General features: G+C 37.6%; 1 protein-coding gene across 1 annotated transcript in view; it reads right to left on the minus strand.

Moving 5' to 3' along the window:
* The window catches only part of USP15 (ubiquitin specific peptidase 15), a 124,104-nt gene that overhangs the window by 40,332 nt on the left and 68,293 nt on the right, over positions 1-15,479 (minus strand). Inside the window, 1 exon segment of the mRNA XM_038396941.2 lies at positions 12,510-12,654. Within this exon segment, the coding sequence (XP_038252869.1) occupies positions 12,510-12,654 (145 nt within the window).

Below are 15,479 nucleotides of genomic sequence, written 5' to 3' on the forward strand. Positions count from 1 at the left end.
GTGTCTATGGGCAGTCACGCTATTAATTCATACAATTAAACTGGAATTTTCCCCAGTACCTGGAAAATAGCCAAAGCAATCCCCCTTCAAAAACAAAGTTGTTTTTTGTAATTTGGAATTTGAATCACTGTCTTTCAGTGCAGTTCTCCACAATGCTCAATTCTCAAGAGACCAAATATGCTCAATACTTTAGTAAATCAGTAACAAGAACAGGAAAGAAAACAAGCTTAATTTTTAATTACTTAGTGTGAATAGTTTAATATCTTTGCTAACGTGAACAAAATGCATAGTTTTTTTAAAACCTCAATCAAAAGAAGTGATTCCCCCCTTGTTAATCATAATCTCTAATTGACTAGTTTTAAAATTTAGGCACATCCAGATCAGATACATTAGCTAAGAAGGATTAACACAAACAATAAAAAAATCATCCTGTTTCCATCCGTCTATTCCAGTGAAACAGGGCAATTTTGTGATGAAGCTGCCTAGCTATGAGCAAAAAAGCATTTCTCTCGGGCTCAGAATTGAAGTACAAAACTGTTTTTTTAAGTCCAATTTGCTTACTAGCCATGAGCAACCATCTATCTTTTATAAACTATCTTAAGAAGCAATCAAGCAGTTAAGCCATATTCAAGTATAGTGGTTTTTATTCCAGTTCTGTACCCAAAGGTTGCACAAGACCAGAGGAAACAACTTCTTTGAAATCTACAAAATGCAATTTTTGCAATTCAGATTCACCAATCTTTCTTGCCTTTTCTCTTGTGAAGTCAGGTGGACAAAGCAGTCAAAGATTGTTACTTGTGCTTGTTCAGCTTTTCTTCATGTGTCCTAGTCAAAGCATTTCTAGAAAATAAAGGTAAAGAAGCAAACTTTCTGGATGCCTCATCTTTTGTACAGTTACAGGTACAGTAATGGATCTTCACAAAAATGAATTTACAGATGAGAAATATTTCTGATATCAGCCAAACCTCAACAGTTTTAAAAATTCAGTTCAGAAGCTTATCTGAATATTTTGGGTGATTAAGATTCTAAAGGCAGAACCCAATGCTCATTTATTATTTTGCATTAAGAAATCAAGAAATGTGTCTGGTTGAGACATGACATTCTTCCTCAGCAAGAATGAGTGAATGGGTGAGATAATTTGCCTTGATGCTTTTTCAACATAAGACTGCTTTGGTGGCAAAGACAGGAGTTCTAAGTTTGGGGAAACCAAACAAACATACATTACAGTCATCTCTTGATCCTCTGCATTGTGATCAATAACGCATCTAGTCATAGGTACAATTCTATCTGGTTGACGGAAATGTTATAGTGGCAGGTTATCAACACTACCACCACTTACTGGCTTTGGACACGACACCAACATTTTTAGGAAGTAGGTTAAATAAAATGCAAGAGTCCTCAGCTTTTTCTGCAGCTTCAGTTAGGAGAGGTTTGTCTGGGAAGCAAGGGTCTAAAAGAGCAACTAACGTAATTGTTGATGTTTGGAGACTTGAATGTGTTTTTCCTGGCAGAATGTGATGCTAAAGGTGCATTACTGGGAAATACAGAACACGGTTCTGAACTCTATGGCAGACAACCACACCTGATGATACAACCAGAGATACTGGAATTAGGAGATATTTAGGACTATGACACCACTTGTCTTTCATCTAACTAAAGACAGGGTGGTAGATTTGGAATGTCAAAAGGTTTGATTGTGCAGACAGAGCTGAACATGGAGTGTGGTCAACAAAACCAAAAGGATAATAAATTAAGTTTCAATCTTTATATTATTTGGACTTGTACCCATGTTTGTTATTACTAAGTGATTTTATCACTTAATATAAAATTTTGTTTTGGAATGCTAGAAATGCAAGTCACTAGTTTTCCTGAATTTGCTGAAACACAAAATATTTATTGATTGAAATGCATTTGTTTTAATTGTAGAATGCTATTAGCATTTCCACAGTTCCCTTTTCATAGAGAAATCTTTGAAGCTTGTGTCTGCCAGAAATTATACTTTCTAAATTATGCCAACTCTTTTTTGGCAAACCGTCTGTTGTGCCTTTTTTTTTGTTTGTTTGTTTGATGGGGTAGGCCTACACTGCATTTGAATTGAAAGAAAGAATGTGGTATCTCTCCACAATCAATCCAAGTAAGTAGAAGATGACAAGACAGACCTGGGATTTCTCAGGGGTTTTTGTTAATTAGTTTTGACTTAGTATTTCAGAACCAATAATTGACAAACAGATTCTTGCAGGATCCAATTTAAGAGTTTGTAGATGGTAGTGAATAAGGAAGTGTTATTTACCCCTTCACGTAACACAAGAAACAGGTGTCACTCAATGAAATTAACAGGCAGCAGATTTAAAACAAAAAACATAAGGAAATACTTCTTCACACAAAAACAGTCAACCTGTGGAACTCATTGCCATGGGATGTTGTGAAGGCCAAAAGTATAATTGGGTTAAAAAAAGAATTAGGTAAGTTCATGAAGGATGGGTCCCTCAATGGCAATTAGCCAAGATGGTCAAGGATGCAACCCCATGCTCTGCGCATTCCTAAACATTTGACTGCCAGCTGCTGGGACTGTATGACAGGGGACAGGTCACTCAATAATTGCCCTGTTCTGTTCATTCCCTCTGAGGCATCTGGCATGGGCCACTGTCAGAAGACCATATACTGGGCTAGATGGATCATTGATGTGATCCAATACAACCCCTCTATGTTCTTAGTTCTGGTTTAGCTGAAGAATTAGTGAACATATTTACACATATTGCCTACTAACCTATATCTTTAACTTGATGTACATAGGACTGGAAGGGATCTCCTGGATCATCTAGTCCAATACCCTGCTGCAGGCAACCTTGTCATATAATCCCATTCATAAATGTATCAAGTTCCATCTTAAAACTACTTTGGTTGTTTGCCCCCAACTACTCCTTTTTGAGAGGCTTTTCTAGAACCTCACTCCTCTGATGGTTTGAAACCTTCTTATTCCCAGCCTAAATTTATTATGGCCAGTTTATAACCATTTGTTCTTGTGCCAACATTTAGCCTAAATAGCTTTCCCCCCCTTCCTGGTGTTTACCTCCCTGATGTATTTATACAGAGTAATCATCAGGGATTCTAGTTTTCAGGTGATAAAGACCCCAAAATTCTCCGATAACACCCCCCCATCTGCATTTTTTTCCACAATTAAAATGAAAAGCTGAACTTTACTTTCCCTAGCCACAATATATATAGGTATCAGTTGAACACAAAGTTTTATTGCTATATTTAAAATCTTTAAGCAAGTAACTTCGAAGCCTAGTAGTGCCAATCGTTATGATGAAATAAAATATAATTGCAATGTATTTCTTACATACACCAAATACTTCTGTCTTGTATTCTATATTTTCAGATTTTTTTTAAATACACAAAAATAAAGTGAAAACTGCTTTTATAACATTACTCATTTTATGAGTTAGTCCTGATTGTTAAAATAGAGTTGCAGCATTCCAGCCACAATTTCGTCTTTCAGACATTGGTGCTGAGCACAGAAAAGAACCCCAAGTTGGCTGAAACTTCTTTCCACGTCAGCTGAATCTACAGTCACGTTGGAGGAGAACCACTGCATGTTTTGCCAAGTTGGGAACGCAATCTTCAACAGCCATCCATCAGTAAATGGGATCCTCAACGTTTCCAAATGCGTCTTGGGTAATCCCTAAATACACTAGCCATTCCATGTTGCATTCTTCGGTCAGCTTTAATTGCAGTTTCACTTTCATAACCTGTACAAGCAACAACTATTTGTTTAGGATCTAGTGCATGAACAACATGGAGAAAATCAATTGCTGGTTGTTTATTTTTTAGGTTGTACTGTCTCAGTTTATCAGCAGCACTTTGAGCAGCTGCAGATCCATTCACATTATCAGTTGATGATGTAAGATGCTCCAGCCATGAAATTAACTCAGTTGTTTTGTCGATGATCGCGGCAATGGAGTTTCCTTTCAGGTCATTGAGAAGGTGCTGTGTGTCCTCTTCAAAGAGAGTTGGTAAATAACGGGAATACAATTGATCTGATTTGGGACTGGCATCACCTCTCAACGTGCTTGCTCAAAAAAATCTGACAACGGGTAAATAAATTTTATGCAGAAGAATGTCTTTTACACACATTCAAACAAAATCTTAAAGTGACCGTTTCATGCTGTTGTAAAATGCTAGAATGATCCAGTCACGTTGTTTCTTTACTGGAGTTGATGGGCCTGCTGTTTCAGCCTCTTCCTTTACTTTTTTTTTCATTCAGTTTTATTTAGTGCTTTCCATGTGTTCTACAATTGTCTGCCTTCAAATGATCTCCAGCCTTGTTGCATCCAGTACAGAACAGCACATTACATCAACGTGAAATTTGTCCTTGTCAAACTCAGTGACACAGTCTTTAGGGGCGATTTTTAAAAGTTGTCAGCATCTTTTCGCAACTTTAATTATTCACGTCTGGAGGCTGAAGTGAAATTTGAGATGCATTAAAACACAAACCCCTAAATGCTGTTGAGTAACCTCTATACGCTGAAGCAGTTTATTGGTTTATGTTTAGTTATGTAAATTTAAAGTGCAATCAAAAATCAACCATGAGAGGGAGATTGTGCAAATTGAATAAGTGACACTGATACTTTCAGTAAAATTTAGTTAATATAGGTTTTTATTTTTCCACAAAACGTTAAATCTAAAAATTCTCTGTAAAAATGCAAATTCTGTGTTTTTCTATGGCAAAAGGATTTCTAGGATCCCTGGTAATTTATCACCCTTTTAGTCTTCTCTCATATAGACTTTTCAGTTCTTCTGATCATCCTAGTTGCCCTTCTCTGCACCTGTTCCAGTTTTGAATTCATTTTTCTTGAACATGGTGATCAGAATTGCACACAGTATTCCAAATGAGGTCTTATCGATGCCTTGTACAGTGGCATTAATACTTCCCTACCTCTACCGGAAATATCTCATCTGACACATCCTAGTACTGCATTTACCTTTTCCACAGCCATTTCACATTCATGACTCAGTCTTCCTACAGTTCATGTCTTTCTCCTCCATTGCTTTCAAGAAATGAGCCTCAGTTTATAGCTGAAATTTTGGTTATTAGGTTCTTAAGTACTGTTAAATTTCATCCAAATTTATTTGACTCCATGCCTCAAGGTCATTCAATTCTTCCTGTATAATATTCCAATCCTCCTCTGTATTGACAATACTTCCCAGCTTTGCATCATCAGCACAGGACTATAACAGGGTTTAAAAGAGAACTAGATAAATTCATGGAGGTTAAGTCCATTAATGGCTATTAGCCAGGATGGGTAAGGAATGGTGTCTCTAGCCTCTGTTTGTCAGAGGGTCGAGATAGATGGCAGGAGAGAAATCACTAGATCATTACCCATTAGGTTCATTCCCTCGGGGGCACCTGGCATTGGCCACTGTTGGCAGACAGGATACTGGGCTGGATGGACCTTTGGTCTGACCCAGCATGGCCATTCTTATGTTCTCACTTCATTGGCACACTCCTTTTTGTGCCAAGGTTACTAATGAAATTATTAAACAAGATCTGTTCCAAGACCAATATTTGAGGAACTCCACTAGTAGAATCATAGAATATTAGGGATGGAAGAGACCTCAGGAGGTCATCTAGTCAAATCCCCTGCTCAAAGCAGGACCAACACCAACTAAATCACCTCAGCCAAGGCTTTGTCAACCCAGGCCTTAAAAACCTCTAAGGATAGACATTTCACCACCTCCCTAGGTGACCCATTCCAATGCTTCACCATCTCTTAGTGAAACAGTGTTTCCTAATATCCAAGCTAGACCTCCCCCACTGCAACTTGAGACTATTGCTCCTTGTTCTGTCATCTGCCACCACTGAGAACAGCCTAGCTCCATCCTCTTTGGAACCCCCTTCAGGTAGTTGAAGGCTGCTGTCAAATCCCCCCTTACTCTTCTCTTCTGCAGACTAAATAACCCCAGTTCCTCGTAAGTCATGTACCCCAGCCCCCTAATAATTTTTATTGCCCTCTGCTGGACTCTCTCCAATTTGTCCACATTCTTCTGTGTGTGTGTGTGGGGGGGGGGGGGGGAGACCAGTGCTAAATAGAGGGGAATAATCACTTCCCTCCATCTGCTGGCAATGCTCCTACTAATACAGCCCAATATGCCGTTGGCAATGAGGGCACACTGTCGACTTATATCCAGCTTCTAGTCCACTGTAATCCCGAGGTCCTTTTCTGCAGAACTGCTGCTTAGCCAGTCAGCCCCCAGCCTGTAGCGGTGCATGGGATTCTTCCGTCCTAAGTGCAGGACTCTGCACTTGTCCTTGTTGAACCTCATCAGATTTCTTTTTTCCCAATCCTTCAATTTGTGTAGGTCACTTTGGACCTTATCCCTACCCTCCAGCGTATCTACCTCTCCCCCCAGTTTAATGTCATCTGCTTAGTGTCATCTGAGGGCGCAATTAATCCCATCATCCAGATCATTGATAAAATGTTGAACAAAACCGGCCCCAGGAGTACTCCACTTGATACTAACCCCTACCAGCTGGAGAATTCTCCTTTCAGGAAAACCCACGTCTCCCTGTTAGCCACTTCCTTAACCACATTAGAATTTCAATCCTGAACCCCATATTCTCTAGTTTAACTAATAATTTCTAATAATAATAACTAATAGTAATAATAATAATAATAACTAATAACTAATAATAATGTTTAACCATATCAAGTGCTATACTAAAGTCCAGACAGATTCGATCTACTGCATTTCCCCTTAAATATACTTACTATTCTTGCTCTTCTTCAGTCATATGGTACATCCAATTTGATATATTTATTAAAAATGCTCACTACTGAACTTGCAATTTCTTGTGCCATTTGTTTCAGTATTTTAGGATTGAGATTATCCAGCCCTGATTTGAGTGCATTAAACTTTTTGAGTTTTGCTTCTACCTTGAATGTGGTAATTTCCATTTCTATGCACTCTTTTCCCATTAGGTGTCCTGCCTTTGCCCCAATGTTCTACGTTGCCTCCTTATTGAAAACTGAAGTAAAGCATTCATTTAGTTTTTGGGACATAACCTAGATCACCATTAGTGTTCTGGTAGATTTTGCTTATTTTGGCTCATCAATTGGTTGTGGTCAATGATGACGAACAGTCAAACCAAACCAAATCAGTACCAAATCCAAATAAAGTCTTTTACTTACTTCTTTGTAGACAATTAAGTGGGGATAATATTTCCTCTTTGGCTCCATAAGGGAAAAATCCAGACCCAATACATAATGTTACGCAGAGTATCCACAAAATCCAACTCCTTAAAGCAAGATTTCTCACAGATGTGCAATGAACTAGACACATCATGCGTAATAGATCCCTCCTAATTTGCCTGGTAAGAAACAATGCCTACATGAAAGACTATGTATTCTGAGGGAATGCTCAATCTCAGATAAAAAAAAAATCACAAAAATTCTAAACAAGAGTCACATTATTGGCTTGCTTACATAACTGTAGAGAACTGGGGCTCTACTTACCTTATAGTTTTAATTCTGTTCTAAATCAGTGAGGAAACCTTCCCTCCAAGCATGCACTTTCCAAACGCTTTGATTAACATATGAACAGAACTTTTAGGGGAAGGCTTCATCTAGAGTCTCTCAGCTCCTGATCCAGTTAAGCAATAGTAGTTAACTGAACTGATAATCAAAAGAAATAAATAAGATCTCACTTTTCTCTCCATCTTTTTACAACTGTAGGATTGTCTGCGAGTTTTTTAAAACATCCATCCCAAACATGTTAAATCCCAAATCTTCTACCTTTTGTCTTCTATTTAGTAGTCTCACCACAAGTCACTAGGGTGTTCTTAGAGCTCTGAAAAGAACAACAAGGCTCTCAATCTTGCCTTCAGGGTTACTGCTCTGAATGGAGATTTGTCAGTGTGGCCATTAACTGAAGACCTGGAGCAACTCTGAAGCATAGAAGTAAGAGTAGCAGAACCGCAATCCCCCTACAATAACTTTGTGACCCTGCAGGACACCTTTTTTTGCTCAGGACCCCTACAATTACAATACTGTGAAATTTCAGATTTAAATACCTGAAATAATGAAATTTACAATTTTTAAAATCCCATGCATGTGAAATTGACCAAAATGGACCATGAATTTGGTAGGGCCCTATTTATAACTTCCTCTGCTTTAAACAATTCCACTGGAGAAATGGACTAAGGTAGTCTTTCCCAATCTTACAGACCAGTAGTAAGATCACACTAAAGACAGACTGGCATATAAATTTAAAAAAAAAAAAAAAAAATGGTTTTGCACTGCATTTCACTGCACTATCGGTGTGATAACAGGCTAAAATTGTTGCATCTTTCATTGAGAGACAAGATTGAAGTAGAGTATATCAAGAGTAACTTCACTTATCTGCATTTTTGTTTACTTCACATTCAGCAAGAGTCTTGGGAACTCATTAAAAATAAATTTATGAATTTCAATTTCTGCCCATTGAGTTTCAAGTCGGAAGGAATTCGCTCCAAAAGTGTTCTACGCATCCTGACCTTTTACCAGTACATCAATTGTTATTTATTTTGTTAGATTTGTATTTTGTGAACTTAATTGCCCAAGTTTGCTTATTGATATATTTCTTATTGAAATTAGGGTGCTGTTTACTAAAGCCTTGTTTTCTGGGATCTTGTAATATTTGATACATTTCAATTAAACAGGTCTATCATTAACTCTTTCAATGCTGTGGCATTATCAATAAACAAAGGCAGAATTTAAAAAAAATCAAGTTAATTGCTAATAAATACTGCCATTTAAAAACTTGCTACTGCTTTCTTGGGTCTCCATCTTCTTGGGGAACGTTTAAAGAGGTTGTGACTGTAGCAGAAACTAACCTGTTTGAAAATTCTAGTTACCAATACACACTATATTCAATACCTCCACAGGGCTGCACATGCTTTGGCAAGTAGCTCATTTACATCCATAAGCAACCATGTGATTTTAAAAGATTATTAGGATTGAGGGTCTAAGGATACAGTTTGCAAAGAAGAGGGAAAGACCAAAATATAATCAACAGTAGAGTAATTTTAGATCTACAAATAAAAAAGGCTACAAGTAATATCTATATTGCATATTATATTATTCTCATTTTTTATTTTTAGTCTTTTTGCCTAAGATTGTGTATATGCCTAAAGTTACTATATGGGAATGCTTTTATAAATATAAAAGATACAAACAAAATAAGTTTAAAAAGGAAACCATTTTAACTACTTATTTTCTTTTAATCTTTTATTTTTATCAAAACATTCGTATCCAGTAACTTTAGGCATTACACAATAGCAAGAGACAGGCCAAACCTTCATACTGACTACCTCCCAATCACCACTCTCCTTCCTTACTTCCTAAAACAAAGCTAAATAGCTTTGTATCGTTCCCCAAAAATCAGTCTGTCTATTGATCACAGTGTTGTTATAGTCATGCTGGTCCCAGGACATGAGACAAACAAGGTGGAAGAGGTAATATCTTTTACTGGACCAACTTTGCTGGTGGAAGGGCAGAGCTTTCAAGCTACACAGTGTTCGTCTTCAGATGTCTACATCAGATTATGTTCTTTTACAAAAGGTTTATTTTTTTGTTTTTAAACAGGGGAGGAAAGTAGAAAGATCTATCTAAAAAGTTTTAAGAGAAAAACAAAAATATGGAGAGATTTTGCTCCTATCTATTTTAAGTTTTCATTAGAAATGATCAGCAAAATAAATTTTCATATAGACTAATCTAGAATAATTTAATGGACACATACTAGCACTTAAGTAGTTAAAATGGTAGATATTGTTAAAGTAGGTAACAGGTGTAAGAGTATAGGAACATCTACACTACAAACAAACTGACCTAGGTTAGGTAGACTTACAGCCACTGCAGTAATTAGTCTGTGAACCTGACAAAAATGACAGCCAACAGCCCATGTAAGCAACCCCCAGTCTCTACAGGTACACCATGTTGCCTTAATTACACCGACATAAGCCTCTCTCATAGAAATAGAATTATGTCGTCGCTGTATTAGGGCACTTACATCAGTGAAAGCAAGGCTGTAGTGTAGACACGGACATAATTAGGTCGACCTAAGCTGCCTTACATGGACCTAACTCCATAGTGTAGACCAAGCCAATGTCTTAGTAGGGTTACAGTTTTACTAATATTTGGGCTTATTTCTACCACAAATCACAAAAAATACTAGTCTTGCTAAATTTTTATTACTTCTCAGAGCTAGAAGTAGATCAGCTCCCATTCCTTTGGCAGCTAATATATTCCCCGAAGTTTCCCGACACATTACCCTATTCACTCAGAAACAACAGGATAATTATCTAGAAGGGAATAAAAGGTTAAAATAATCCAATCGATGTCAGTTCATTGTCTGACTCTCAAGCTTTTATTCCCATGTTCAAAAGAACACAGATTCCTAAATTATTCCAGCCAAGTTGAAAGACATCAATATCCTCAAGAGAAATTCACCAGAAGCTTTAATTGCATGAGTACAAACTCTAAAGCTAACCTTTTCCAGTGAAACAGTTCAACTCATGCCAACACTGTAACAAGAGACTAAAATAAATGCCTTTGAGGCAACATAAAAGTGTTGTCTTCAATAAGAGGTCATCTGGGGTAGTGCACTGTCCCGCCAGAAGGGAGATCTGGGTTATATTTCCTGTTAATTGATCTCTGGCCCAGCAGAGGGTGAAAGCACCATGAAAGCAACATGCTCACCTCCTGGGAGTGGAGGGGTGTGGCTCACAATGCTCAATCATTTTTCACATCTGATTATAATGAGGCATTGACAGGCTATGCAGAGTTCCATCTAGTTCTCCTCAGGAAGGATGGCTGCGAAGTAGGACTGAGGGAAAATCCTTGCACTTCTTGCACAGGAACAAAGGAGTCCTCCACCCATCCCCCAAGAAAAGAAATAAACAAGTACTCAATAAGATCAAAGATACAGCTATCTTCTGATTAATACATACAATAGTATCTTGTAAGTCAGCAGAAGCAAACATATATCTTGTTTTACAAATTGATTCATAAAACAACTAAGTTACCTGAAATACAAATTTGAATATCTGATTCTAGACCTACCAGATCAAAAATAGTCACTCCCAGATGCTCACATTAGAGGTCTCATGAAATATGATAGGAAATGTCTGAAAAGCAAGGCTACTCTACTTCAATAGCCACTTTCCAGTCATTCATAGGAAAAAAACATTCAGATTATACTGATTGTAAGCGCTGTGGGTAAGTGTAATAACGTGTTTGGGGAGGTGGAGGGGGATTGGCATGTATGGCAAAATTTCAGTTAGCTCCTAGTTTACTTAATTCTATCTAAGATTATTTTATGTTGATGTCATTGTTCTCTCCCCTGTTCTCCAAAATTTCAGGTGCATGAGAGGTAAAAGTAACCCAAGTGGAGTGCCAACAGTGCAAGGAAATATCTAGGAAGGTACATATTTGGTGGGAGTACAGAAAGAAGAATCACCTAGTATGGGCATTTCTAAGTTTGTATAGAAACTGCACACACACACAGGTAGAGCCACAGCCTCCCACAAAGCAGCTCTTCCCCTCCATTTTAAAAAGTTTCATAACTAACTACCAAGTTTATTTTATTTATGAGAAGAGTAGTATAGTGGAGTCTGAGCAGAGAATTGAAGGTCAAATCACAAATCTGGAAATAACTCTCTGACTTTGGGCAAGTCATTTAAACTGTCTCAGTTTTCTCATGTATAAGATTAAGATAACAGCACCTGTTTAGCTCACCTGTTGTCAGGATTGTAAGTGCCACGCATTTTGTTCTATTTGTATTAGTATTATTAGCTAGTCAGCCAGCCAGCCAATGGAGCTAAAAAATACTATATTTTGGTTATGCTGATCCAAACTTGTGCTTCCCACAACTATTAGTGGGGAATAGTGGGGAAGAAAAGATTACGTGAGTCACCATTCTATCTAGCCCACAATTATCTGCCTTTTCTTCCCACACCTTATTTTTTCCCTCAGTTTGTGTTTCTGGCTGCACCAACTCTGCATTTCTCTGATCTTTTTCTCTGATTGTTCTTGTGTGCTCTCATTTCTCTCTGTGTCTGTAAGGTCAGTAGTTGTGCTTTTTAGGGTTGAAGAGTTAAAGGTGTAAAAGTTCACCTATACTTGATAAGGAAGGCAAATAATTTTCTCAAATTAGAATTTGTATGTTTCCTTCTGCACCTTGTGCTTTTCATGAAGTACCAAGCAACAGAGGAGAGTACAGAATCCTATTCAAGAGATCACTTGGGTTACTTAGGATCCTAGTAAGGTTTACCTCTGAAACTGGCTCCATGTGTAAAGTGCAATGTATGGAGAAACAGTAGATATAAAAACTAGATTTCCCCACATAACAATCTGCTATTTTCTCAAATTTTATAGTGTTCTGCCAGTAACCAAGTGTCTCAATGCAAAATACGAAAATACTAAATCACCAAGTAACAAGCCAGCCTCACTTTACTCTGAAGCACCTACCTGAATTGCCGAGTTCATGAAACACGTATTTCCCAAGTTACTCAGGCCACAGAGGCCAGGCTGCTCATTGTGTCTTCCTGGCTCTGAATAATCATAGTTCTTATAAGCAGTGTATGATGGGAGGCAATAGTTTGAATTTTTCACACTGTAAGAAAACAAAACATTTTTCACAATGTAGCCACATGAACTGTAATGCTTTAATACTCCAAGTATTTTTGGTAAATATCAAATAAGTTACCTAAAATTAAAAGTAACTATTGTTAAATAGATATCTTCTTAGAAGCATTTAACTTTGGAACTTATCAATCTTAAATCTCAGTCAAAAAGAAAAAGAAGTTCTTTCCCTGCAAGCAACCAAACATTTTCATGCACTGAAACCACCAAAACAGACTCTTGTATCTCTCTACCCTTGATTTACAGGAGCAGCTTCACAGCTCACTCCATTCTTCATTGCTCCATCAAATTTAACACACTCAGACTTTAGGCACCACCACCAGCAATAAACCATCTCATATATATCCTTTCTGCATTCTGCTACTGTAAGAGAGTAAGGACAGTAGAAACTGGAATGAAGAGTTGTGCTTTGATTACAGGTGAGAACTGAGATTTCCAAGGCCACGGTGACATCACTGGCCTGATGCATTAGAAACTCTATTTATATTTTCACTGCTAGGACAGCACAATCCAGCATTCAAATGTGGGAAAAAAACTGGAGTAATAAGGAATGCACAAAATGCCTTCTAGCAAGTACATTCCAATTTCATAAAGCTCTATCATGTACCTATCGAGTGAAACTGGAGGAGACTATATAATAACTAAGTTAAAGGTAATTTATTACCATGACAGAATACTAAATATAACCCCCCTCTCCCACAGTAAAATAAGCATATTTTAGAAAATTAGAAGGGTAAAAAAGAGCCCAGTAAAACAGCAAGTTTTATCTTACATATAGAAAAAAAATTTAAAAATCCACATAAAAGATTAAAATTTCTTAAACTGTTTTTAGTTATTAATCATATGAAATATTTATAACTTTAGATAAGATTCAAGAGCATTTCTATAAACCTCAAATATTTCATATTAGAATACACCTGAACAAGATTTTGAAGGTCACTTGCTAAGAAAAAGCATGACAAGGAAAGAACTTGCAGTGCAACAAATTAATCCTTATAATCTTAAAAATACAAGTGGGTGACGGTGGTTTATGATGTACCCTGGGAATTTTTCAATTTAAAAAATATCCCTTAAAACTTGTATTCAGTATACTCAATTTAAATGATTACAAGATGAACACCCACTTTCAGTCCTCCTCCGTACATGTATCTATTTTAATTCAGCAGTTTTGCTGAGTTAATCCAAAAGACTTCACTACTGATGAAGAAAACCAATTTTAAAACAGTCTGCTCTCTTGAACATTACAAAGAAAAAAAAAACAAGAATCTCTCCTTCCTCAAAGACACACATGCAAGAATCAAGTATATCTCATATTTCTAAAAAAGCTCTTCAGTCCCTTAGAGATCGACACTAAGGGAAAGAACCTTGCATTGATCTGAGGCATAATGCATACACAGGGGTCATAATATTAACAGTATAAGTAGCATTAAAATAGCCAGGAATCTTATAGATGTAAATATCAGTGTTTGCACAGACTAAAACGTATGCAACATTGTCTCTGGATTACACTATTTTGTAACTAATTAATCAGATGAAAATAAATCTGATTTTTTTGTTTTAACATGAGCGTCACACAGAGGTGATACATAGCCTTTTGTATTTTGTGGTACACACTACCGAAAATATGTGGTAAATATTCCTGTAAAATAAAATGAAAGTATTCCAAAGATGAAATACACACAAATTCAGGTAAGCTATCAATGCTGAGCTGTTGTGAGGGAAATGCATCTGTCCTAATTTACTTGTCCAAAGGGAATCTATTTCTGTTCTCAATTCTGGCCCACAAAAGAGAGGTATGTTCTAGTGGTTTAGAGACTGTGGCTGCTCCTCCTCCCCCCGCCCCAGGTCAATTTTGCTCAATGATTCTCATTTCCCAATGGTGGAAGCACTCCTGTAATTGGTGCAATGCCTGTGCTGCCTGATTTAATAAAACAGTCTGGCAACAGGTGTGGGAAAGTCTCTTTTACAACCATTATTGCAGCCAATAAGCTGCAGAAGACACTGGGAACTTGGTGAAAGTAAATTCCTTTACTTCTTGAGCTGTATGCTGTGTACACTTGGGAACCATGAAGTTTCTTGTGATATCTACTTTGCCATATGAAGTTGCAACAGACTACAAGAATATAACTTCCATATTGAACGGGGATTCCAGGAGAGGTTAGCAGAGACTCTGTGGGTTCACTAGCAGAGGGTTAACAATGGAGAGCCATCAAAAGGCGTTGTTCTTCCACTCAAGTGGAAGTACCATAGAATAATGCAAGGGCTGCAGGCCAGGGGAACCTGTTTTCCCAGTCTGGACTTCAGGTGGGCTGTGACTAAGCAACAAATCACCTGAGGATAGACATGAAGTTGCTGATGGGAGAACCTCAGAGAGGAGTCTGGATCTTCATAAAAGGACAAGTTCTGCCCTTAGAAGGTGCTCTCTCACTGGCTAGAACAAAAAGGCAAGACTAGGCAATATAGATGGAGGAGAGGAGGGTTCCGGGCCCCTGAAAGGACTGACCAACATCCACAGAGAGCTCTCAAAAGGGTAAGGACACTGGAGACAGGGTTTTGTTATTTTTATTATTTTTCCATAGATCTCTATATTTCTTGTGCTGTGTCTATGAGTAAAGTGTGATTGGTTTACAAATTCCTTTTCAAAGCCTGTGTGTCCCTTATTTTAACTGTCACGATTTCCAGTGGATGAAATAGTAATCTAGAGCACCCACAACTTTAATGGAACACTGAGGAACATGCAATTGCTACTTGGGAGGATTAGGAGGGTCAGCACTAGTTTTGGGGCCAAGGCAGTTA

Source organism: Dermochelys coriacea, chromosome 1 (genome assembly GCF_009764565.3).
Source record: "Dermochelys coriacea isolate rDerCor1 chromosome 1, rDerCor1.pri.v4, whole genome shotgun sequence".
NCBI lineage: Eukaryota > Metazoa > Chordata > Testudines > Dermochelyidae > Dermochelys > Dermochelys coriacea.